At 39.2% G+C, this 26,090-nt stretch overlaps 1 protein-coding gene across 1 annotated transcript; it reads left to right on the forward strand.

Annotated features, from left to right (window-relative positions):
- Positions 1-3,051: 3,051 nt before the first annotated feature.
- LOC111899548 (phospho-2-dehydro-3-deoxyheptonate aldolase 2, chloroplastic) lies at positions 3,052-5,105 on the forward strand. The gene is made up of 4 exons (XM_023895390.3): positions 3,052-3,651; positions 3,727-4,281; positions 4,365-4,610; positions 4,754-5,105. The coding sequence occupies exons 1-4, from the start codon at positions 3,184-3,186 to the stop codon at positions 5,027-5,029; spliced, it is 1,545 nt and encodes a 514-aa protein (XP_023751158.1). The 5' UTR covers positions 3,052-3,183; the 3' UTR covers positions 5,030-5,105.
- The last annotated feature ends 20,985 nt before the right edge of the window (positions 5,106-26,090 follow it).

Genomic DNA, 26,090 nt, shown 5'->3' on the forward strand with positions numbered 1-26,090 from the left:
AGAAAAACCCTAGTCAACTCGCCGAGTTTGCTCAGTAATCAAAAAGGTCGGGGGACCACGATCTAACTCGCCGAGTTGGGTAAACAACTCGTCGAGTTTCCTTAGTCTTAACTTATTCAGTCACTTCCAAGCGAGTCTAATGCCTCCAAACCATAGATCTGGCCCCCATGGGTTGAGATACCACGTAAAGTTGCTAACTTTACATCCATGCATGGTATCAAGAGGCTAAAAACACTAAAACTAAGCTTTATAAGGAGGACCAAGACTTGACAAAGTTGGCAACTTTAAGTCTCAATAGGCTATGAAATGTCTAGATCTAAAGTCATAACTTCATAACATGTTCAAATCCATAAATGACACCAAAACAAGCTAATAAAGGCCATAAACTTCTCAAAGAAGAGATCTAGCAAATAAATAGTCAAGGTATCGACTTTATACCTCCAAATGGTTGTAACAACACTGAAAATCCCGGATCTAGATCTTCTCCCTTCAACTTTGCACAACCATCTTCACACTCCTTCATGGAAAGCACCAAAGAACCCTCTGTAGACTCTCACACACTCAAAATGGAGAAAGAGGAACGATTAGGGTTTTCTCTGGACTGAGGGGACGATAAGGGAGGTCACAATGAAACATTAAGGCCTTTAAATAGGGTGCAAAACCATGAAAATTAGGGTTTCATTTCTGCCAGCCTACTCGTCGAGTTGAGGCCTCAACTCGTCGAGTAGGTTTCTTAACCCGTGTCCCGAATTATTCCTAATCGACGAGTCTGGGGATCCCAACTCGTCGAGTTCCTCAATGAAAGTGAATAAATAATGATTTTAAATACATACCGGAAACTAGGAGTTACAGTAACCATCGTCAAATTCAAGATGTTGTTGACCGCATGTGACTGATTGGTCTTGGAGTTGTAAAAAAGCTCCACCCAATCGAGAACCTATCATGACGTCTGATGATTAACCCATGGTCGTGGAGACAAAGTCGGAGAAGATGACGCCTTTGTCTCTGACACAACTTCTCCTATTCGTCTTCTTCGTTTTCATCATCCGATCCTTCACGATCTCAATTTCCTCGACTACGATTCTTATCATCATCATCTTCATGATGATTATTGTTATTTTCGTCTGATTCTTCAACCTCGGGGAAGACATGAACAATGACATCAACAACGGAATCGGGAAAGGGTAAATTGTTATCGTCTTCAAGAGAAGCGATTGCTCCGAGGAAATGAACATTTTTTCTGCTGAGAGGTGGAATTTTATCATCTATTCGGTCACCGATATGTGTGTGTGTGTGTGTGTGTGAGAGAGAGAGAGAGAGAGAGAGAGAGAGAGAGAGAGAGAAAGAGAGATGGGCAGAATAAATTATTTATTTTGTTTTTCTATTTCTTTAAATAAGATTAGGAAAATTAATTGTAAAAAGAAATAAAAAGGACATAATTGTTTTTTATATGGGTAAGAGACTGTTAAAAGTTTTGAAGTTTTGCCTTATAATAGCTTCTTTTTTATTTTTATTTATTTATTTTTTAAAATTTGATATGTTGATTTGGATCCTCACCCATAGGTTTATAAAAATGTAAAACAAATTTATAAGATAAATACTAAACATGTCAAACTATTATAGTATATCTCTATTTTACATGCTAAATAACAATCTAGTATTAAGTAAATATTGTTTTGAATTTTGATCCCTTCAATTTGTAAAATATAAGATAGACTAAAGATTGATTTGCACAATATAAGGAATAATTATTTTTTGGCGTACAAATAAACATATAATATACAAATTTTCTATTAAAATTAACATTGATTTTGCCCGTTGCACCCACCGAATAAATATTTTCATAAATTATATATATATATATATATATATATATATATATATATATATATATATATATATATATATATATATATAGAGAGAGAGAGAGAGAGAGAGAGAGAGAGAGAGAGAGAGAGAGAGAGAGAGAGAGAGAGAGAGAGAGAGAGAAAAGTAGGTTCATGCGAAAATATAAATATTTTGCGAAAACGCGAAAACAGATTTTATCTTATGAAAATCAAACACATATACTATAAATAAAATTTATTAGCAATAAATTAAAGATAGTAAGTTTATATTGGATGATGTTATGACAATATAGATTTAAAGATGAGACCCTTTAATCCGTCACAACCCTCACTGGAAAATTAAATATAAAAAGACTAAAAGATGTTGATTTAACAAAATTCTAATTGATTTGATTAGTGTTAAATATATACAAGGTAACGAAGAGGACCAAAAACCTTTTATTGCTATCACTACTTTCATTTACTTGTAGCCTCATATCATATTGTAGCCTCATATCATATTGTCTAAAGGTATGTATGAGAGGGTTTGGTTCCTAAACATTACAATTGGTTTATGTATTTCGATAATCATTAGATAGCAGTTAACATTGGTTTTGGATAATGATTTTAGTTGGTTAATGGTTAACATCGGTCAACCAAAATGGTCCAAGATGATATAAAAATAAAAATATTTTTCTATAAAAATTGTAAAAACACAAAGTCTATGGTTATGAAAAGTGAACGGTTGTATTTATATAATTATATGAATACAATATTACTTATCCTATCTAACTCCAAATAGTTACCTTTTAAATTTTCAATTCCCAATATAATTACATGTCATATATTTAATATTATATTATATTAAAAACATTATTAATATTCATAGTTCAGTTCGGTTTTTGATGAAAATATATACGAACCATATATATATTCGGTTAACAAAAGTTAAAAGCCAAACCATATCTCTCAGTCACGATTGGATTAAAATAGTACGATTATATTGATTAATTTGATTATGGTTTTCATGTAATATAAGTTAATATGATCGCCCCTAGCAGTGTCCCATCTAAATACAAACAAGTGTCCAGTTCAAATACAAACATGCTTAAATTGTTTCCTAATAATATTAACTAATTTAATAAAAATTTATAAGGATCACGGTGTTATCGAAATAGTAAAATACAAAGTTTCCATACGTAGACAAAAATAATCGGTGGCTAGTCTTTTGATACGTGTCTAATTAACAAATGCCATATAGGGCCCTGCAATTCGTCCGCAGCATGTAACCATCTGCCACCAGAACGAACGACCCTATCAATATCATATTCCGTTACTTCAGTAGACAATCGCCGTCATGACGACCATAGGTAACGCCGGAGCGGCCTCTTTCTCCTCCACCTCCCTCCTCAAACCACAACCCCACCACCACCACCGACTTCTCAAATCAGTCCCAATTTTTAAAACTCCCAAACAGAAACCGATCTCTGCCGTCCGTGCCACCGAAAAGCTCCCGGCGAGATGGAGTCCCGACAGTTGGAAATCAAAACCAGCCCTCCAAATCCCAGATTACCCCGACAAAGAACAACTGGAATCCGTTCTGAAAACGCTAGAATCTTACCCTCCAATTGTGTTCGCCGGCGAGGCTCGGAAACTGGAGGAGCGGTTAGGCGAAGCCGCTCGAGGCGATGCTTTCTTGCTTCAAGGCGGTGATTGCGCCGAGAGTTTCAAAGAATTCAAAACCGATAACATCAGAGATACTTTCCGACTCCTCTTACAGATGGGTGTCGTCCTTATGTTCGGTGGTCAAATGCCCGTCATCAAGGTACAAAATCTCAAAATCAGAACTTCAATTACTCTTAATTCGATTCAATCTCTTAATTGTTGGTTTCATAATCAGGTCGGGAGAATGGCTGGCCAATTCGCGAAACCCAGATCAGATTCCTTCGAGGAGAAAGATGGAGTGAAGTTACCAAGTTACAGAGGTGACAACGTAAACGGCGATTCATTTGACGAAAAATCAAGAATCCCGGATCCCAACAGAATGATTCAGGCGTACACTCAATCGGTCTCGACGCTTAACATCTTAAGAGCTTTTGCCACCGGAGGTTATGCCGCTATGCAGAGAGTTAACCAATGGAATCTTGATTTCACAGTGCATAGTGAACAAGGAGATAGGTATCGGGAATTGGCTCACCGAGTTGATGAAGCGATGGGATTCATGGCTGCTGCTGGACTCACAATCGATCACCCAATCATGACTACGACGCCGTTTTGGACCTCACATGAGTGTTTGCTTTTGCCATATGAACAAGCACTCACGAGGGAGGATTCTACATCGGGACTTTATTATGATTGCTCGGCTCACATGGTTTGGGTAGGGGAACGCACTCGACAACTTGATGGTGCTCATGTTGAGTTTTTACGTGGTGTTGCTAACCCTCTTGGGATCAAGGTATATATAGATATATATTTGGTCAAAATTTCATATCTTTTTCTTGTTGTTGTTGTTGAAAAGATGATGTTTTTGTGATGCAGGTGAGTGATAAGATGGATCCGAATGAACTTGTGAAGTTGATTGAGATCTTGAATCCTGATAACAAGGCTGGGAGGATTACGATTATTTCAAGAATGGGGGCTGATAACACGAGAGTGAAGCTTCCTCATCTTATCAAAGCGGTTCGTGGTGCGGGTCAAATCGTGACTTGGGTTAGTGACCCGATGCATGGCAACACCATTAAAGCTCCTGTGGGACTCAAGACTCGTTCTTTTGATGCGATCAGGGTATGTTTCTTCATTCTCATGTTTCCATTTTCCAATCTTCATTCCGTTTACTTCTCCAAATGGGTTTTAGAAAGAAAGCGCTAAATACATGAATAACACTTTCTAGATTTAACGTTTATTACACCTTGTGGAGTGTTTTGCAGGCGGAGGTGACAGCGTTCTTTGATGTGCATGAGCAAGAAGGAAGCTACCCGGGTGGTGTGCATCTAGAGATGACTGGGCAGAATGTGACTGAATGTGTTGGTGGTTCACGAACCATCACTTACAATGATCTGAGCTCACGTTACCACACCCACTGTGATCCACGCCTCAATGCCTCCCAGTCTCTTGAGCTTGCCTTCATCATTGCAGAACGCCTCAGGAAGGGACGCCTCAGACGTGGCATTACCAGTAGCAGTGGGGCCGGTTTTGTTCTTTAGAAAGTTTTTTTCAAATAATGAGGAATATTATATATATATTATATATGTTAATGAGGAGATACAACAGTTATTGTCTTGGGTGTTACTAGCATTGTACTTTTGTTTCTTATTTTTTACAGCATTTACTAATTTGAAAATTGTAGCAATGTTTTTTTTACCTACTTTTTCCTTTTATCAAACTAAATTAGTTTTTTGATTTTCACTCCTATTTTAAATTTTAATTTGCTTCTCAATAAATAGCCTTCTAGGTAACTAATCAAAGTACTTGAAGCACAACCCTCTTTTCATAGAAAATCAAGTCGATGTCATATATCAACTCTAATTAAGAGTCACCAAGACATCAACAAGGTTCAAAAGAAAAGAAAAACCATACCGACAGACGACAACTAGTTACTTAAACAAGGAAAACCAGGTTCAAAAGAAAAGAAAAACCATACCGACAGGCTAGTTACTTAAACAGGGAAAACCAGGTTCAAAAGAAAAGAAAAACCATACCGACAGGCGACAACTAGTTACTTAAACAGGGAAGTTGATGATTATGTCTTACATATGCAAGACATGCATAAAGACTTAAAAATAATGGCGTGGAATTGCATTGTCAAAGAGGTTTCAATAACCAATCTTCTACATCTGTTGTACTTGTTATAGATTGTTTCTTTTCATCATAGATTCATAGTTAAAGTTTAAAAGTTTTTATCAGTTCAGAAACTTTTATCACACAAGTATTAAGTAGGTCATAACTGAGGAGCGGAGGGTGCTACCTGACCTAACACGTGATGTGATGAAGAAAGGCACACAAAGCCGAGCGAACAACTTCTGGTTTATGCTCCGTGTATAACTAATGCTTATCTGTTGTGGATTCATTTGGGATTGAGCTTGTAAGTCGTAAGCCATCCATAGTACATAGGACGAACAACGAACTACCTTCACCTCCACCTAGCCATTACGAGCCACAGACCAACTCTGTTCTGCCTATAATGACCACGAGGAGAGAGAGAGAGGGAGACCCCTCATTTGTCGTTGTTGCTCATTGATCGGACCACCATGGACCACGACCATGTTTGACCACGATCGTCTAGGATGGTGTGCATGGACAACGACCATGGCCACCTAGACCATGAAGGCCTTCGTGAAGAGTATTATAGAAAATCTGATATGTGGTTTGTTTAATGGCCTCATCTCTGTCTTGTAATTCCTGTTGTACAACTTAACACTTGACGTCATCAGTAGCATATTGGAAAATAGTAGGAGGAGGGCGTTCGTACACAATTTCAAAGGATGCAGTGTTGTTGGACGAGTGATAAGTTGTGTTATGCCAGAATTTAGGCCACAAAATCCAATAGGACAACATCTTTGGTTGGTCATCTGTGACATCCCCAAAATCTCGGCCAAAAAAGACCGTTTTTTTTTTTCATTTATGCTTTTTAAAATATTTTCAGAGTAAATCCTTTTGATTTGAAAGAGTTGCAGAATTTGTTCCCAAAAACAAAACATGATAAAACAATGTTTACCAAAGCATTTCATAAAAGAAATGTATTTTTCATTATATAATCAAAACTCGGGGTGTCATGTTCCGATACAGACCAATAAGCATAAACGATAGCATTACAAGTCATTCAACAAATATATACATATACAGACTTGCAATCAAAACAACTGATGGTTCATCCATCTCATGCCCTCGCGCCACTTCCTGTAATACAATTAAAACTGAGTGGGTCAGGCTTGGGAGCCTGGTGAGCATATAGGGTTTTCAACCCACAATAAATAATCATATTTAATTTTCACCAACCAACATTAACCCAATTACCCATTCCCGTTATTCTCACTTTATGTCCCTAAAACAACTAACACAAGGGACCTAGTCTAAGAATATTTCATCGGGGCGACAACACATGCTTCGGGGGTACCTCAGCAATATAAGTCAAATAAGGCAACCATGAGGGGGATGGAGTACAACGAATGAACAACCGAGTTCATTAACACCTACAGGTGGCGAACCTGCTAATGTTTCCACAAGACTGTCTAGAATAGCCAGTGGTCGTCATCTAAACTCCGCTAGATGACTCAATCAAACAACAACGAGGCCTCTCATCTGTTTATTACACACCAATTATCTACCCATGTTCTACACAACATATTAGTAGATAAAATATACATTTTTATACATAGTTTTGAAAACATGTATAGCATACTTTAATCAACACATAATCCACATAACAGATGAGGCATACACACACATAACACATATCTCATAGAGAATAAATCATATCTATGAGATAGAAGAGAGTGAATACACATTCACACATATAAACAACAATATACTATACACATAGCACGTATTTTATAGAAAATACTTAATATTTATGTGTTAGAAGAAGGTAACTACACACTCACACCTATAAACAACAATATACTTAATACACTCGAACCAAACTTGTATTATTATCGTGTTTATGTAAGGTAGTATACACTCACTTGATCAGAAAATGATCGGACAGCACTACGACTTGCAGAAGTAGTAATCCTCAGCAGATCTGAAAGATCTTCACAAAAATCGAACTTCTCGCGGGTAGAGCTTCGGCTCGGGAACCACACTTCTCGGGATCTTCGGGATCTCGGGACTTGCCTCGGGGCTTGAGTATGATACCGGGGCTTTGGGATATTTCTGGCACGCAAAACGATGCAAAACGGGAGAGAGAAGAGAGGAAATTGGCAAAAGACTCGGCTGCCTTCGGTTCCTATTTATAGGAGGCTGGAGCCTCGGAGTACGCGGGGCGTACTGCTTCCGAAATCGTCACTGCATGCGTCATCCGAAATGTCGACACTCTTCGGAGTACGCGGGGCGTACCTCGGATCAGACCGGTGACTCGCCTTCGGATAATGCTTCCGAATTTCCATTTAAATTTAAATACAAAATAATTTATAAACTTCGGAAATTCATATCTTCTTCATACGAACTCCGTTTTCGACGTTCTTTATATCCACACGAAGGTGAGACTACGCTCTACAACTTTCGTTTAGACTCCGTCGGCTAATTTCGAATTTATTTTTATTATTTATTTTTAATAGGCCGCGATAGAAAAACTTCGTTATAAATTCATAACTTCTTCGTTTGACGTCCGTTCTCGCCTAACTTTTTATCGCTTTGATACCAACAACGAGACCTTCGATCTTCATTTAGATTGCTTCGGCTAAAAACCCCTCGATCTCAAATCGAGTAAAACAGGCTGCACACCGCTAAGCCGAAACTTCGATAAATCATAACTTCCTCATACGAAGTCAGATTTGGGCGTTCTATATATATTCGGAAACCTCGTTTCAACTACTACAACATTATTCAAAGATATTAAGTTTATTTTACACTTAAGTTTTGACGCTTATTTTTATTCTTAATTAATCAAACCACATAATTAAGCAATTAAGCACAAAACACACAATACTTAAATAATACAATCTTATTATTTCAAAATGGGTTACAGAGGTTAACCTAGACTATTACATTGCTAAAAATAGCAAGCCCGGAAACACAGGCGTTACAATTCTCTCCACCTTAGAATGATTCCGTCCCCGGAATCACACATCAACAAACAAATGCGGATAGCGACTCAACATGTCGCTCTCCGTCTCCCAGGTGAGATTCGGCCCATTCGTGTGTTTCCATCGGACGTCGCAACTTCTTAGTCTTTCGGTCAACAATTGCCTCTGGTTCTTTAATCAACCTTTTGTTCTCATCAATTCTCAATTCAGAAATTGGAATTATATCAGGAACTTCTCTCGTGAACTTCCTCAAATAACACACATGAAAAGTGTTGTGAATTCCATTCAGTTCTTCGGGTAATTCGAGCTTGTAAGCTTGGTTCCCAACCCTCTGAAGAACTTTAAACGGTCCAATAAACCTTGGACTCAACTTTCCCCTTTTACCAAATCTTATAAGTCCCTTCCACGGCGAGACTTTAAGCAAAACCGAATCTCCAATCTCAAAAGTCATCGGTCTTCGCTTCTTGTCAGCATAGCTCTTTTGACGATCTTGAGCTGCTAACATTCTTTCTCTAATTATTTTCAACTTTTCAGCAGTTTGATGAACCATCTCTGGTCCCATAAACTGCCTTTCCCCTGCCTCAAGCCAACAAGACGGCGTACGACACTTCTGTCCATACAAAGCTTGATAAGGTGCCATCTTAATGCTCGAGTGAAAACTATTATTATAGGAAAATTCTACCAAAGGTAAATGTTCATCCCAATTACCTAGGAATTCCAAGGTACATGCTCTCAGCATATCTTCAAGTGTTTGTATCGTTCTTTCACTCTGACCATCAGTCTGCGGATGGTAAGCTGTACTTAAACATAACTTGGTACCCATTTCCTCTTGTAGACTTTTCCAAAACCTCGAGGTGAAACGGCTATCACGATCCGATACAATCGTTAACGGAACACTGTGAAGCCTCACAATTTCCTTCACATAAGAATTTGCAACCTTTTCCATAGACCATTTCTCCTTGGCTGCTATGAAATGCGCACTCTTAGTGAATCGATCAACGACCACCCAAATCATGTCGTGACCATTCTTTGTTCTGGGCAGTTTAGTGACAAAGTCCATAGCAATGTCTTCCCACTTACCCATAGGCACAGGCAATGGTTCTAAACTCCCGTAAGGTTTCTGATGTTGTGTCTTGACTCTCGCACAAGTCACACACTCAGCCACATACTTTGCAACATCAAGCTTCATCGTCGGCCACCAGTAGTAGGGTTTCAGGTCCATATACATTTTAGTGCTACCCGGATGAATTGAGTACATGGTTTTGTGAGCTTCTTCCATCAGAAGATCCCTAATTCCTCCTGACTTAGGTACCCAAATACGATCTTGGAATACCTTCAGTCCATGACCGTTAGTACCAAACACCAACGTTTTACCCAAAAGTTCCTCCTTTCGGTCATTTTTCTCAGAAGCTTCCTCTTGAGCTTTCTTTATACTTTCCACAATGGTTGAGACAACTTCAATTCTCAACGCTCTTGGCCTTCTCCTTTCAAGATTGACTTTCCGACTGAGAGCATCAGCAACAACATTAGCTTTACCGGGGTGGTAAAGTATCTCGCAGTCGTAGTCTTTAAGTAATTCTAGCCAGCGTCGTTGCCTCATATTCAATTCTTTCTGATTAAAGAGATATTGGAGACTCTTATGATCAGTGAAAAGTTTTCACTTCGTGCCATAGAGGTAATGCCTCCATATTTTCAGAGCGAAAACTACCGCTGCCAACTCCAAATCATGAGTCGGGTAATTCTTTTCATGCTCTTTCAGCTGTCGAGACGCATATGCTATCACCTTTTCTCTTTAGGTCAAAACACAACCCAATCCAACCCCAGACGCATCGCTATAAACAGCGAAGTCTTCAACTCCATCGGGTAAATAAAGTATCGGTGCCTCGCATAGCTTCTTCTTTAGCTGCTCAAATGCTTCTTTATGCTTATCACTCCAAGCATAAGTAGCTCCTTTGTGGGTCAAAGCTGTTAATGGAGTAACAATCGAAGAAAAGCCTTGGATAAACCTTCGGTAATATCCGGCTAATCCTAAAAAGCTTCGAACCTCCGTGGGACTTTTCGGTTGTTCCCACTTCATCACAACTTCGATCTTCGCTGGATCAACCATTATCCCCTCTTGGTTGACCATGTGACCCAAGAATTGGACTTCACGAATCCAAAAATCACATTTGGAGAACTTTGCATACAACTTCTCCTGCTTCAAAACTTCTAACACTTCTCGCAAGTGTCTGCCATGCTCCTCCTGGCTTTTCGAGTAAACCAGAATGTCGTCTATGAACACTATCAATGATTTATCAAGGAACGGATTACAAACCCTATTCATCAAATCCATGAACGCTGCCGGAGCATTGGTTAGTCCAAACGACATAACCAAGAACTCGTAGTGTCCATATCTAGTTCTGAATGCAGTCTTCTCGATATCTTGCTCTCTTACTTTCAGCTGATGATATCCTGACCTTAGATCGATCTTCGAGAAATAGCTCGAACCTTGCAATTGATCAAATAGGTCATCAATCCTCGGCAACGGATATCTATTCTTTATTGTTGCCTTGTTCAGCTCTCTATAATCGATGCACATTCTCATACTTCCATCTTTCTTATTCACAAATAACACCGGAGCTCCCCAGGGCGATGAACTTTGTCTAATGAAACCTTTGTCCAATAACTCCTGAAGTTGCATCATCAGCTCCTTCATCTCCGTCGGTGCTAATTGATAAGGTGCTTTTGCTATTTGCGTGGTTCCTGGTAACAAGTCTATTTTGAACTCCACTTGTCTATCAGGTGGTAATCCAGGAAGATCTTCGGGAAATACTTCCGGATAATCACACACCACTAGAATGCTCTGCATCACCTTCTTTTCTTTCTTAGCATCAATCAAAAATGCTAAATATGAGGTACATCCCTTGGTCAAACACTTTCTGGCTTTCATTAGAGAAATGATTCCAGAATTCACTCGCCTGCGCCGAAGCAGTTCAAGGCCGTTGATACTAGATCTGGGAGTCAGAGGGGCTCACTTGTGGGAAGTGCGGCAAGGTTCATGAGGGGGCCTGTCGATCAGGCAGTGTATGCCACAAATGTGGCAAGGAGGGGCACTATGCGAGGGATCGTCGCCTTCCGGCCCCAGTTCCGAGTTCCAGGATTTGCTATCACTGTGCTTAGGTTGTCCATGTGAAGGTCAACTGTCCATTGCTCGCCACCAAGCTAGCGCAGACCTCGACGCCAGCTACTTTGAGGATCACCGATGGGTGCCAGGGGAGTGCAGAGCCCCCGAGGGCCCATGGGCGTACGTTTCAGCTCACTACCGAGGAGCCATAATAGCTCTAGATGTCGTCACTGGTATGTTTGTATTTATTATTCTGTTGATTATGTTTTATTTTATGCTCATGTATATGCTCCTAATAGGTATGTTCTTAGTGAAATCTTTTCCTGCTCTTGTGTTATTTGACTCGGGTGCGAGTTGGTCTTTTGTATCTCGATCATTCAGTAGGGAGTTGTGTTGGGTTTTGAACACTATAACACTCCTATGGTGCACATGCAACCGTAGATGCTTTGGATCTATGTTTTCTATAATTATACATGCATATTTAGAATTTTCCAAAACATACATCCTAACTAGCATACAAATTGACATTTGAGCAATACAAATAGTTAGATGACTTACTTCTTAGAAGGACTTGTAGTTCTTGACCTTTGAAAGCTTGAGCACCTCAAGTGTGATGCCTCTAATGGTTCACAAACACCAATATGCAAGAGGAGGCTTGAGATAATAAGTTACTTAGCACAAAATCAATATCAAACTTCTTAGAATGATGGTTTAACCAATTTTGGCTCTAGGGGTATGCTTTTATAGTGTAGCAAATGCTAGGGTTACACCTTGTAAACCCTAATGACCTTTCATATTACTTAGGATCCATGGGTTAAACATCCATGGACTATCTCATTGGTTTAGCCCATCCTAAATAACCATGGATCATTAGCCCACACTATAAGAATAATTGATTTACACAATCAATCCCCATATATTTAATTAGTATCTTTTAATCACAAAATTAATTCCAAATTAATTCTTGATCAATACTAATTAAATAATATGATTTCATATTAATATATTATACTTGTAATATATTAATAAATCATAAATAACTTTATTCTCAAAAGTCCATCCTATCAAGTTGCACTGGTGAAGGCAACCCAAAAGGACCATGCTACAATCGGGTCAAGTACATCCCAGTTTTAGTTATGGGCTTAGACACCAAATACAACAGTCTCCTACTTAGATAAGTCTAATAACTATAGCTGCCAATGCGACTTCAGGATTCGACTTAGCAATCGTAGCTTTCAAAAGCCACTGTCGAACTCTGACCTAGTCAGTGACACATCCTTCAGATAAGGGATAATACATTCCTCTGTTCTCAAGATATTTATGCGGACAAATACATGGAACATAGTCATACTTACTGTCCTGCAATTTGTTTCCCGATTTCCGATTTGTCTAACATAGAACATAACTGTGCACATCAATTTACTTCTGACCGGGCCCCGACACATAGTCAAAACAGAATCATCGAAGGGCCCAAGATATTGTGTCACACCCTCGAACCAGACGATGGAAACGTCCGGGAGCTTGTGCGTAACTTCATCTTGAAATATCATTACAGTGAATATAATTGAAACATAAGATCATCATCATCACACATGTAATATAGCAACATTCATTGTTTACATCGAGCATTGTATTTGAATATTACATGCCAAAATAGTTAGAGTATGATGAAACAAAATATAACACAATATCCATTAGTTTGTTTCGTTCATCCTGCTTCAATGGTTTCCTGAGAATACAAGTTATTTTGAAAACGATCAACATAAAAATGTTGGTGAGTTCATAAGCATGTTTGTGAAAAAGATTTGTATAACTTTGAAAACCACAGAAAATCCTGTATTTTCTGCAAACTGTTTAGTGTGTTTGTGTCAGATCTTTTATTAATGCATGTATGTTATTGTTTATTTGACTAAAAGGGTAAAGAGAATGTAGAGAGAATGTAAAGAGCATGTAAAGAGAATGTTCCAAGACAACCCGATGTTGTCTGTAAAAGACAAAGCTGCCATACCAATCCCCGAGGTTGAGTACCAGTACGAGAATGTTTCCGAGGAATCCAAGAGAAAAGAGAATGGTCTTCTGTAAACTTCATAACGTTAATTCTTCTAAGTGAGTCGTCATAACCATACTAAATAATGACAATTTCGTCTGTCTTGGCATTGTTGGACGCCGGTTTTGATTTTTGATTATAAGGTTTTCGTCACCCTAGACTGAGTTAGTCTAACTGTAGCGAACAACTCAGGTGTGGGGTGTTATCCCCGTATAGATCTATACACAAATCCCCGTTCTCCCTCCAAAAGACTCTGGTTATAACTACAGGTTACGATTGTACACTTAATAGGTGCCAACCGACAAAACTCACTAGATCCTTAATCGAATTTACGCAAAGAAAGGTATAATCTCATTCCAGACCCAATGAACCATGTAAGTGAAGCACTAAAGCATCACTAAACATGTAAATCATTTAAAGGCCCAAATTGGAATGAAATTATATAACATGGGCCCAAAATATATATGAAAGGACAACTAAGGCCCATTTCACATGTAAGGTATTTACAGGCCCAAATAGCACACAAATAGTATCTAAGGTCCGTTGCACATGTTAATGGGTCAATGAGGCCCAATAAACATATAAATAGTATACAAGACCTATCACACATAAAAATGGGCCACTAAGGCCCAATAACTTAGAAAATGATCAAATGAATTCGTTTGTTAGTTTATCGTTGATTTTGGTTCAAGTAATCACTAAAATCGCATAAAAGTCCACTTTTTTGTAAAAATGACGTTCTTGGCCAAATAAGCCAAAAATTTACAATTAAGGCCCAATTTTTGTAAGAATAACACTTTAGTCTCCATTTTGTTAAAAACTTGTGTTGATGACCAGTTTGTGGTAAAAATAACACTTTAATCCCATTTTTATCAAAAATATCATTTTTGGCTTGATTTTTGTGAAAACATACATTTTTCTGGTTTTGGGCTTTCATGACCTAGTTGTTGGAAAATTCGTAGAAAAATCATCGCAAGTCGAAATTTGGATCCGTAAATTCTGGAAGTTTGGAGATTTTGTCTACTTTGTTCACAATTTTTCTCATAATTTTTAATGGCTTCTAACAAGTATGAAATTGCTCACCTTCACAGGCTGGTCCGAAATTATTTCAAATCTGATAGACAGTTCTGTAAAATTCGCCAAAAATTGTTGAAAAATCGTATGAAAACTTGAGAGTAGTCATTTTAAAGGTATAAATCTGAAATTTATCATGTAAAACAGTTTTGAAAAATACTTCTATTAAGAGGGTCAAAACAGTTCGAGATTTGGGCTAAAACTTTCCTGTCAAAAGCTGACTTTTGAGTATAAGTTATAGATCTTTGAGCACAACACTCATTTTTGCTATTTTAAGTGTTTAATTTCCAGATCTACTAGTTTATATCTAATATATGTGATAAATCATACTTTTCTCAAGGTTCTTATGAAGATCCAAGTTATAAATTTCAAGTTCTTAACATATCGTTAGATTAATGAAGAAATCAACACATAATCACCAAATAATTCATGGAAAACACACATAGACATGCATATACACATAGATCTACACAAATTAACTTGTATTCTTCCCCAAAAACAATTAAAAACCAAAAACAAGGGGGGGGGGGATGAACTCACCTTGGGTTTTGATGATTTCGTTTTTGGAAGAAGAGTGGAGGAGATTTTGGCCCTAGTGAGCTCCCTTGAGTAGATCTCGAACTTATGGGGTTCTAAGGAGCTTGATCACGAGATGAAGATAGTTATGAGAACATTTTGTAAGCACAAAGATGAAGTTAAAAACCTTGAATACAAAATAACTTACCAAGAGGATGAAATTGTTGAAAACTCCTTGAATCACCCTAAGATTCTCGGTTTTTTGGGAGATAATTGAGAGCATTTAGAAGAAAGGATGAAGTTTGAAATGGTGAGTTGAGAGGCCGAGATTAAGAAGGAAGAGGAGAAGAGAAGAAGGAAGTGACAAGATGTTGTATTGATATATGAGATTAGCCTAGTTACATGTGGTATAATTGCATGGAAAATCGACTATGTAAATATGAAGTGGCAACCCTTAATTATCATCTTGTTATTTCCCTTTATTTATTTATTTATTTATTTATTTATTTATTTTTAAAGTTGGGCCAAGAATAAGGGAAAGAGATGGGATTTTTGATGTTGGGCTTAAATTGCATGGGCCCATTAGAAATTTTCAATTTTTATGGGCCCATTTGAGAGTTCACGGCCCAAAAATGGTGATGGGATGGGGTTTACGGCCCAATCACCATAAGAAGATGGGTTCACGGCTCATCATGGTTCATTAGAATGGTTCATGGCCCATGATAAAAAAGTGAGTCATTTTAGGCCCACATGGCCCAAAATACTCTAGTTTCATGAATATGGGTCTAACTTGAGCCCAATTAGGGTTCTTTGGCCCAAAATACTCAAGTTGATTGTTTATTGGTCCATTAGGCCCAATAAGAGGATCCTAGTCCATATTAATTTGAATTGGGATTTCTAGGGTTTTCAATCCATACGAGATGTATTGTTTTAGATTTTGAACTTAAATCAATAGTTTGGATTCAAATGGATGGGTTTGATTAAGCATAGAGTATGATTTTCACATAGAGTACATGTCCTTCCATGGTTGAATGATTACATGAGAATAGAATTTCCTAGCCAAAAATGCTAGTTGTGACATATTGCTTTTAATTTTGTTAGGATAAAAGGAACATATAAACTTCGACATTATATGCTTGTACTAACTACTCATCAAATCACGCACAACGACACGTTTTATAACATCAAGTTACTGATGCGTTTTCATGCCATCAATGCACAACCAACTCGTAGTCAAAAACTCATATATCTTGGTTTGAATACTATATGATATTATCGTATCATAATTACTCGTGATAAATTCCATGAAGTAATTCAGGTGAGCGCGGGTTGAATCCAATACTCAAATATTATTTCAGGAGCACTCATGAATGGTGTAGCATACTTTTGCTATGTCTAATGCCTTAGACAATCTACAAGACAACTCATGACAGTCTAGCCTCATTACTTACTTCCAAAGTATGATCGACTGTGGATGGTTTGAATAATCTTATTATTCTGGAAGTCAAAACATGCAAAGTGAAACAATAGTAAATAATTGACACAAGACAATAACTTTACTTATAAATAAAAATCCTTTTATTTAATCATCAAATGTCAATTACAATTTAGCTATTACAGGTTTCTATTTATCTAACCACTAAAACTAATATTGGCCGTTAGCCCAATGCCCCTTGCAAGCTGCAAGTGCTTAACCCTATTCAGTGCCTTCGTAAGGGGATATGCTGAGTTGTCCTCTAACGATATCCTCTTCACCACGAGGTGTCCTTCTTCTACTTGATGTCTTATGAAGTGGTACTTTCTGTCGATATGCTTGGATCTATCATGATCTCTCAATTCCTTGGTTAAGGAAACTGCCCCTTCGATGCTACTCTTGCTACTATGTACTCTGATTCGCACGTTGAATCAGCTACATCTCCTGTTTGGAACTTTTCCATGTTACTGCTCCTCCATTCAAGGTAAACACCCAGCCTGACTGAGTGGGGAAATTATCTCTGTCAGTTTGAAAGTTGGCGTCACTATACCTTGTCACTCTCAAGTCATCACTCCCATCGAGGGTAATGATCCAATCCTTAGTTCTTCGCAGTTACTTAAGAATGTTCTTAACTGTAGTCCACTGAGCTTTACCAGGATTCCCTTGATATCTGATGACCATGCTCAAAGCAAAGGCCAGATCAGGGCGAGTATAAGTCATAGCATACATGATCAAGCCAATTGCGAAAACATACGGTATTTGACTCATCTCTACTATCTCAACCTTTGTACTCGGACTCTGAGTCTTACTCAGTTTGGCATTACCTTGGATAGGTAAGTCACCTTTCTTGGAGTTCTCAATGCTGAAATGTTTCAACACCTTGTCCAAGTAGGTACTCTGACTAAGTCCTATTAGTCTTTTACTCATCTCAATATCCTTATCCCTAGGATGTAAGTAGCTTCCCCAAGGTCCTTCATAGCGAAACACTTCCCAAGCCAGGACTTAACCTCCTGCAAGGTTGGGATGTCGTTTCCTATGAGCAGTATGTCATCTACATATAATACCAGAAAGCTTACTATACTCCCACTAGCTTTGACACTTATACAGGACTCATCCTCGTTTCTCGAAAATCCAAAATCTTTGAATTTCTCATCAAAACAAAGATTCCATCTGCGAGATGCTTGTTTTAATCCATAGATGGATTTTTCAAGATTACACACTCTACGAGGGTACTTCGCATTGACAAAACCCTATGGCTGACTCATGTAAACATATTCAGCCAACTTTCCATTAAGGAATGTGGTTTTGACATCCATTTGCCATATTTCATATTCATGAAATGCATCTATCGCTAGCATAACCCTTATAGATTTAATCTTCGCTACTGGTGAGAAGGTCTCATCATAGTCAACTCCATGAGTTTGAGTAAAGCCCTTCGTAACCAGTCGTGCCTTATATGTGTGTACTTTCCCATCCATGTCGGTCTTCTTCTTGAAGATTCATTTGCACCCGACTGTCTTTCAACCCGATTCATTGTTAACCAAGTTCCAAACTTGATTGTCATACATGGACTGAATCTCGCTGTCCATAGCCTCTTTCCATTTTGTAGACTCAGGGCTGCCCTGGCTTCCTTGTAGTTATTAGGTTCATCTAGATTTACCAGTGTGCTATCACTGATAAATGTGTCACCTTTAGCTGTTATATGAAAACCATATAACACAGGTGGAATACTATCTATACTGGAACACCTGAGAGGTACAGACTCGTCAATTGGTTCAACCGGAGTTTCCTCCTTGGGTTGAGTGCTAGTGTTTGAGGTTCCTTCACCGCTTAAATCTTGAAGCTCCTCAAGGTCAATTTGCCTCCCACTGTCTCCTTGGCCTATGAGTTCTCTTTCGCGAAAGACTCCTCTCCTTGAAATGAAGAAAACATTGTCACTCGGTCTATAGAAGAGATATCCAAAGGATTTCTGTGGGTAGCCGATGAAAATACATCGCTCACTGTGAGGTTCGAGCTTGTCAGGAGTCTCGCGTCTCACGAAAGCCTCGTAACCACAAACTTTGATGTGGTCTAACGAGGGAACCTTCCCTGTCCACATCTCGTGAGGTATTTTGGAAACCTTTTTGGTAGGGACTAGATTAAGGATATGGGCGACAGTCTCTAAGGCATACCCCCAAAATGAGATAGGTAACGAAGCTCAACTCATCATGGAACAAACCATGTCTAGTAGGGTTCGATTGCGCCTTTCAGCCACACGGTTAAGTTGTGGTGTCCTAGGTGGCGTCAAGTGCGAAAGAATTCCACATTCCTTAAGATAGTCTAGGAACTCGATACTAAGATACTCTCCTCCTCGATCAGATTGTAACATCTTTATCTTCCAGCCTAATTGATTCTCCACTTCTTGCTTAAACTCTTTGAACTTTTCAAAGGTTTCTGAATTATGCTTCATTAAGTAGATATAGCCATATCTGCTGTAATCATCAGTGAAAGTCGCATAGAAGCTGTGAGCATCCCTTGTGGTGGTTCTGAATGCTCTGCACACATCAATGTGTATGTGATCCAACAAACATTCACCCCTTTCACAAGTACAAGTGAAGGGTGACTTTGTCATCTTTCCAATAAACAAGATTTGCAAGTGTCATTCGACTTCAAGTCGAATGACTCCAAGACTCCATCCTTTTGGAGTTGGGCTATGCGCTTCTTGTTGACTTGTCCAAGACGACAATGCCACAAACATGTCTTGTCTAATTCATTGGACGAATCAATATTCAACATATTTTTTCCTAGGTTATCTACAACCATCACAGTTTCATATATACCATTGCAAGGTAATTCATCAAAGTAAAATGCAGAATTATAATAAGCATTAATACCACCAATTTCATTATTAAAAAAAGGTAAAACCTTGTTTATACAAACCGTGAAAGGAAATAATATTTCTCGCCATATCAGCCGAGTAACAACAATTATTCAAATCTAAATTTAAACCATTACTAAGAAATAAAGAATAAACTCCAATCTTGGTTATAGATGGTGGTTTCCTATTTCCCATGATTAAGTTTATCTTCCCATGTTCCACATCCCTACTTATTTTTAGTCCCTGCAAATTAGAACAAATGTGAAATCCACAACTTGTATCAAGGACCCAAGAATTAGCATGTGATGAGTTATTAGATTGAATAGGGTAAATACCTAAAAAGGAGGGCTTGATGTTGCCATGCTTTATGTCCTGCAAGTACTTGGGGAAACTTCGTTTCCAATGCCCTTTTTTTATGACAGTGGAAGCACTCTGCATCCTTCGGATTGGAAGAGGAATTAGCAGAACCAACTTTGGTCCCACTAGAAGAGGATCCATCAAGATACTTTCCCTTGCGGCTCTTGTAGGGAGCCTTCCTCTTCTTTACCTTCCCATGTCCAATTGCTAGAACAGGGGAAAAAGTAGTAGTAGTAGGAGTAGACACAACCGAATTGCCTTTCAAGTTGCTTTCTGCAGTTCCTAAAAGGCCTTGAAGCTTGCTAAGAGTGACCTCCTCCTTGTTCATATGATAGGTCATACGAAACTGATCATAACAAGAAGGTAAAGAGTGTAGAATAATATCTATGGCCAACTCTTCATCAAAATTGACATTCAATTTAAGCAAGCGGTCCACATATCTCTGCATCTTTTGCAAGTGGGTCGTGATGGGTTCTCCATCCTTCATCTTGGTTGTGATCATGGAGGCAATGATCTCACACCTCTCCTGCCGAGCACTTTGATGCTATCTTTCCATCAAGTCTTGATATATTTCAAAAGGATAGTAGTCATCATAGGACTTCTATAGCTCAATAGTCATGGTAGAAATCATTAGACACGACACCTTTGTCGCATCTCTCTCACGACTAGTATATTCAACGATTTGTTCGGGAGTAGCAGTGGTGACATCAATCTCCTTAAGCTCTTTATCTAGGACGTATTCTTTGTCCTCATAGCGAATAGCCATTCGGATGTTTTGAATCCAATCATTAAAGTTCGAGCCATCGAAAATGACCCTCCCACATAGGTTCATGAGGGAGAAAGAGCCTGAAGGGATTAGGTTGGAAGCATTGTTTAGGATAGACATCTGAAAAAAAAGAAGAACACAGTTTAGGTTAGATGATAATCCTTAATATTACACCCAAATGAAATATTAAGGCTAGGACCCAACACAACATTCTACAATTGCGAAAAGGGATGCCGTAATCCAATTGTAAAATGTTTGAAGATAGGTAAATGACGATTTACTAATTTCCACCATGAAAAACGAAATAAATTATTAAGTTTTAATTGGATTGAAATTCCTAGATCCTTTGAGATTCATTGAACTTTTCAATGGAATGTTTAAATCTAGATTGTGCCCTTCAAGTTTGTGACTGGGATGCCGTGGATCAGAAACAAGGTGTGCATAACCATGCAAATTAGCTTGGTACACTTAACGTTACAAATCACCTAATCAATGTGCCGGTTAAACACACACGCTCCATTGATCTATGATTAACATCAAGCTACCCTTTTCCACACATTGTCAGTCCCAGATTAGTGTGTTGGTTAACCACACACACTCCACTAACGACTTAACAAGGTGTAAAGTGTAATTTCATGGATTAGCACGATTTTCACATTTTCCTAAAGTAACTAAGATTAGGAATTTAATAAAAGTTTAGTTACTTTATATTTATCATTATCCTGCAACTCGTCGAGTGCATGAACTGACTCATTGAGTTGATCTGTTACTGAGTGGACTCGTTGAGTCAGCCAGTGGACTCGGTGAGTTCATCAGTCAGAGGCCAGAAAATTAAAATTTTCAACTTTGATAATTAACAAGCAACAAGTATAACAGAAAACAATCCTTGGCTCTGATATTACTGTTGGGTTTTGAGCCCCATAACAGCTCTATGGTGCACATGCAACCCTAGATGCTTTGGATATATATTTTCTCTAATTATACATGCATATTTAGAATTTTTCCAAAGCATACATCCTAACTAGCATACAATTTGACATTTGAGTAATACAACTAGTTAGATGTCTTACTTCTTAGAAGGACTTGTAGTTATTGACCTTTGAAAGCTTGACCACCTCAAGTGTGATGCCTCTAATGGTTCACAAACACCAATATGCAAGAGGAGGCTTGAGAGAATAAGTTACTTAGCGCAAAATCAATATCAAACTTCTTAGAATGATGGTGTAACCGATTTTGGTTCTAGGGGTGTTCTTTTATAGTGTAGAAAATGCTAGGGTTATACCTTGTAAACCCTAATGGCCTTTCATATTACTTAGGCACCATGGGTTAAACCTCCATGGACTATCTCATTGGTTTAGCCCATCCTAAATAACCATGGATCATTAGCCCACACTATAAGAATCATTAATTTACACAATCAATCCCCATATATTTAATTAGTATCTTTTAATCACAAAATTAATTCCAAATTAATTTTTGATCAATACAATTTAAATAATATGATTTCATATTAATATATTATATATACTTGTAATATATTAATAAATCATAAATAACCTTATTCTCAAAAGTCCATCCTATCAAATTGCACTGGTGAATGCAACCCAAAAGGACCATGCTACAATCGGGTCAAGTACAACCCAGTTATATTTATGGGCTTAGACACCAAATCCAACAGTTTGATATGCCTATTATGGAGTTAGAGTGTCCGTTGTAGGTTTTTATCCCCAATGAACACGAGGTTTCTACATCCGAAGTATACCAGGGTTGTAAACTAGAGATTTTCGGGGTGCCTTATCCAATTGATCTGATCCCTATCCCGATCCCTATCCCTATGGGGGATGTATGCGTGATAGTTGGTATGGACTGGCTGAGCAGGTTTGGTGCCATGATTGATTGTGAGGGCCAACGAGTGGTAGTTCGAACCCTAATCGGGGGAGAACTGGTCATCTGTAGAAAGGGCGCTAGGGTTGGCTTGGGGTTTTGTTCGGCAGCTAGAGCTCGTCAATATATTCAGCACGTGTGTGTGCAGGTTATTTGACTTATGTGGTTGATACTCGAGTTAGGGATCATATTTCAGTTTCAGAGGTTGAAGTTGTTATGGAGTTTGCTGATGTGTTCCCGGACGAGTTACCCGGTGTGCCTCTTGAGAGGCAGGTTGAGTTCAGGATTGATCTCATGCGAGGTGCAGCCCCGATTGCCAAGGCGCCGTACCGCTTGGCACTGCCTGAGATATAGGAGTTATCATCTCAGCTGCAAGAGATGCTAGGCAAGTAGTTCATAAGACCGAGCAGTTCTCCATGGGGATCGCCGATACTATTCGTCAAGAAGAAGGATGGTTCACACCCGACGTGTATTAATTACTGGGAGTTGAGCAAGCTAATGGTGAAGAATCGTTATCCCCTTGTGAGGATTGATGACCTCTTTGATCAGTTGCAGGGTGCATCTTGGTTCTCCAAGATTGATCTGAGGTCTGGGTATCATCAGGTGAGAGTGATAAAGGAGGACGTGGAGAAGACCGTGTTCCGGACTCGTTATGGGAATTATGAGTTCATGGCGATGCCATTTGGGTTCACCAATGCGCTTGCTGTATTTATGGATCTGATGAATCGGGTATGCAGGCTGATGCTCGACCGATCGGTTATTGTGTTTATTGATGATCTCTTGGTGTATTCCAAGACTAGAGAGCAGAACGAGGAACACCTTCAAGATTTTTTAGGGGTTTTGAGGCGAGAACGACTTTATGCCATGTTTTTGAAGTGCGAGTTCTAGTTATGATAGGTTCAATTCCTTAGGCACCTCGTTAACCAGGATGAGGTTTTGGTCGATCCGGCCAAGATTAAGGCGGTGATGTAGTGGGAGGTTCCGAAATCGCCCTCAGAGATCTGGAGTTTCTTGGGTTTGGCAGGGTACTATTGGAGATTTATTCAGGACTTCTCCAAGATTACGGTACCCCTCACTCTTCTGACGATGAAGGGAGTGGATTTCCGATGCGGCCCTGAGCGGCAGTCAACATTTGAGACTCTTCGGAAGAGGTTATGTGAGGCCCCGATATTGACCCTCCTGGAGGGGGTCGAGGATTTTGTGGTATTATGTGATGCACCTATCACCGGTTTGGGGGAGGTCCTCATGCAGCAAGGACGAGTGATTGCTTATGCTTCACGGCAGCTGAAGCCGCATGAGACGCTATATCCAACACATGATATTGAGTTGGGGGCATTGGTGCTCGCCCTCAAGATTTATAGACATGAGACGCTATATCCCACACATGATATTGAGATATCTGATGGACCATCTGAACCTGAACATGACGCAAGACAGGTGGCTAGACGTGGTCAAGGATGATGACTGCGAGATCCTTTACCATTTGGGTAATGCGAATATGGTGGCGGATGCTTTGAGTCGCAATTCAGCTGGGTATTCAGTCAGGGAGATGTGTATGAGGATATCCATGGATTCTCCACTTTTAGGATTGATCAGAGAGGCCCAGGTAGAGGGAGTTTTGAGAGAGAACTTGAAACAGGAAAGGATCAGATGGGAGATTGACAAAATTTTCATGGATAGTCGAGGGTTATTGACCCGATGTGGTCGGGTATGGGTTCCAGTTTCTGGTGGGATAAGACAAATTGTGTTAGATGAGGCTCATAAGTCTCGCTTTTCTATACACCTGGGAGCCACCAATATGTATCCGGATTTGAGATTGAGCTACTGGTGGCCGTGTATGAAGAGGGTGATAACCTGGTATGTTAAGAGTTGCTTGACCTGCAGGATGGTCAAGGCTGAGCATCAAAGGCCGCATGGCAAGCTACAGCCTCTTGAGGTTCCCATATGGAAATGGGAGCAGATCACCATGGATTTTATCACCAAGTTGCTGAAGACGGAAAAGGTTTTTGATGATATATGGGTCATCATGGATCGATTGACCAAGAGTGACCACTTTTTGGCTGTCTGGGAGAGCTCTTAGGCCAAAAAGTTGGCCGATGTTTATGTCTGAGAGATTGTTGCTCGCCATGGGGTTTCAGTTTTTATTGTTTCTGACCAAGATTTTCGGTTCACTTCTCGATTCTAACAAAAGTTCCATGAGGAAATAGGCACGAGGTTACATTTGAACATTGCATATCATCTGCAGACCGATTGCCAAAGTGAGCAGACGATACAGACCATTGAGAAGATGTTGCATGCCTATATTATTGATTTTGGTGGGAGCTGGGACTCCTACCTACCTCTTGCGGAGTTCTCGTACAACAATAACTATCACTCCAGCATTGGTGCTCCGCATTTTGAGCTCTTGTATGGTCGGAGATGTCGTACGCCAGTTTGTTGGGGGTGAGGTTGGTCACAGGGTCATGGGAAGGACCGAAGTAGTCCTTCAGACCATGGAGCTTATTCAGCGGATCAGGCAGAGACTGCATACAACACAGAGTCGGAAAAAGAGCTATGCCGACCGACATCGATAGGAGTTGGAATTTCAGGCCAGAGATATGGTATTACTGAAGGTCTCACTTTGGAAATGTGTGATACACTTTAGGAAAAGGGGGAAGTTGGCCCCCCGATATATTGGGCCTTTTCGAGAGATTGTCAGTGTTGTCAAGGTAACTTACAGGTTGGATCTACATGAGGAGCTCAGTCAGATTCACAATGTTTTCCATGTTTTGCAGTTACAAAAGTGCATATTAGACAATGAGGTAGTGGTTTCCTTGGATGATATTCAGGTAGATGAGTGCCTGAACTACGTTGAGAAACTGGTGGCTATTTTAGAAAGGAAGATGAAGGTTCTGTTCAACAAGGTGATACCTTTGGTAAAGGTACAGTGGCATTATCATGAGTTATTCGTCGCAGCAGACTTCGAGGACGAAGTCTAGTTCTAACGGGCGAGAATTGTAACATCCTGATGATAATGTACATCTAAATTTAACCTTAAAATTTTATTATGTTGCATTTTGGGTCCCTAAGTAGAAGGAAGTGTGCATGGGAAGCTCTAGTGGCAATTTTGTAATTTGGGAGGTTTGGGTGTACACCATGCGTACGTGTGTATGATTAGCGTACTAAGGCATTCCTTCGTACGTAGGGCGTACATGCCCAACATGAAAACCTTAAATTTTAGGATTTTCCTCATATTTAAATTCCATTATAGCCCCGTTTCCCCTCACCTTATCAACCTCCACCCTCTTGATATGTTTTTGTAACCCTAATCCCTATTGTGAAGCATTTCTAAGCTTGAGTGTGTGTGTTTTGTGCTCTTAAAGAAGAAGGAAGGAAGAGGAGACCACCTTGAAGGAGTGAAGCTCTCTAGATCCTGGATCACAATACCTTTTGGTACCATTTTG

The sequence above is a fragment of the Lactuca sativa genome, chromosome 5 (assembly GCF_002870075.4).
Source record: "Lactuca sativa cultivar Salinas chromosome 5, Lsat_Salinas_v11, whole genome shotgun sequence".
NCBI lineage: Eukaryota > Viridiplantae > Streptophyta > Magnoliopsida > Asterales > Asteraceae > Lactuca > Lactuca sativa.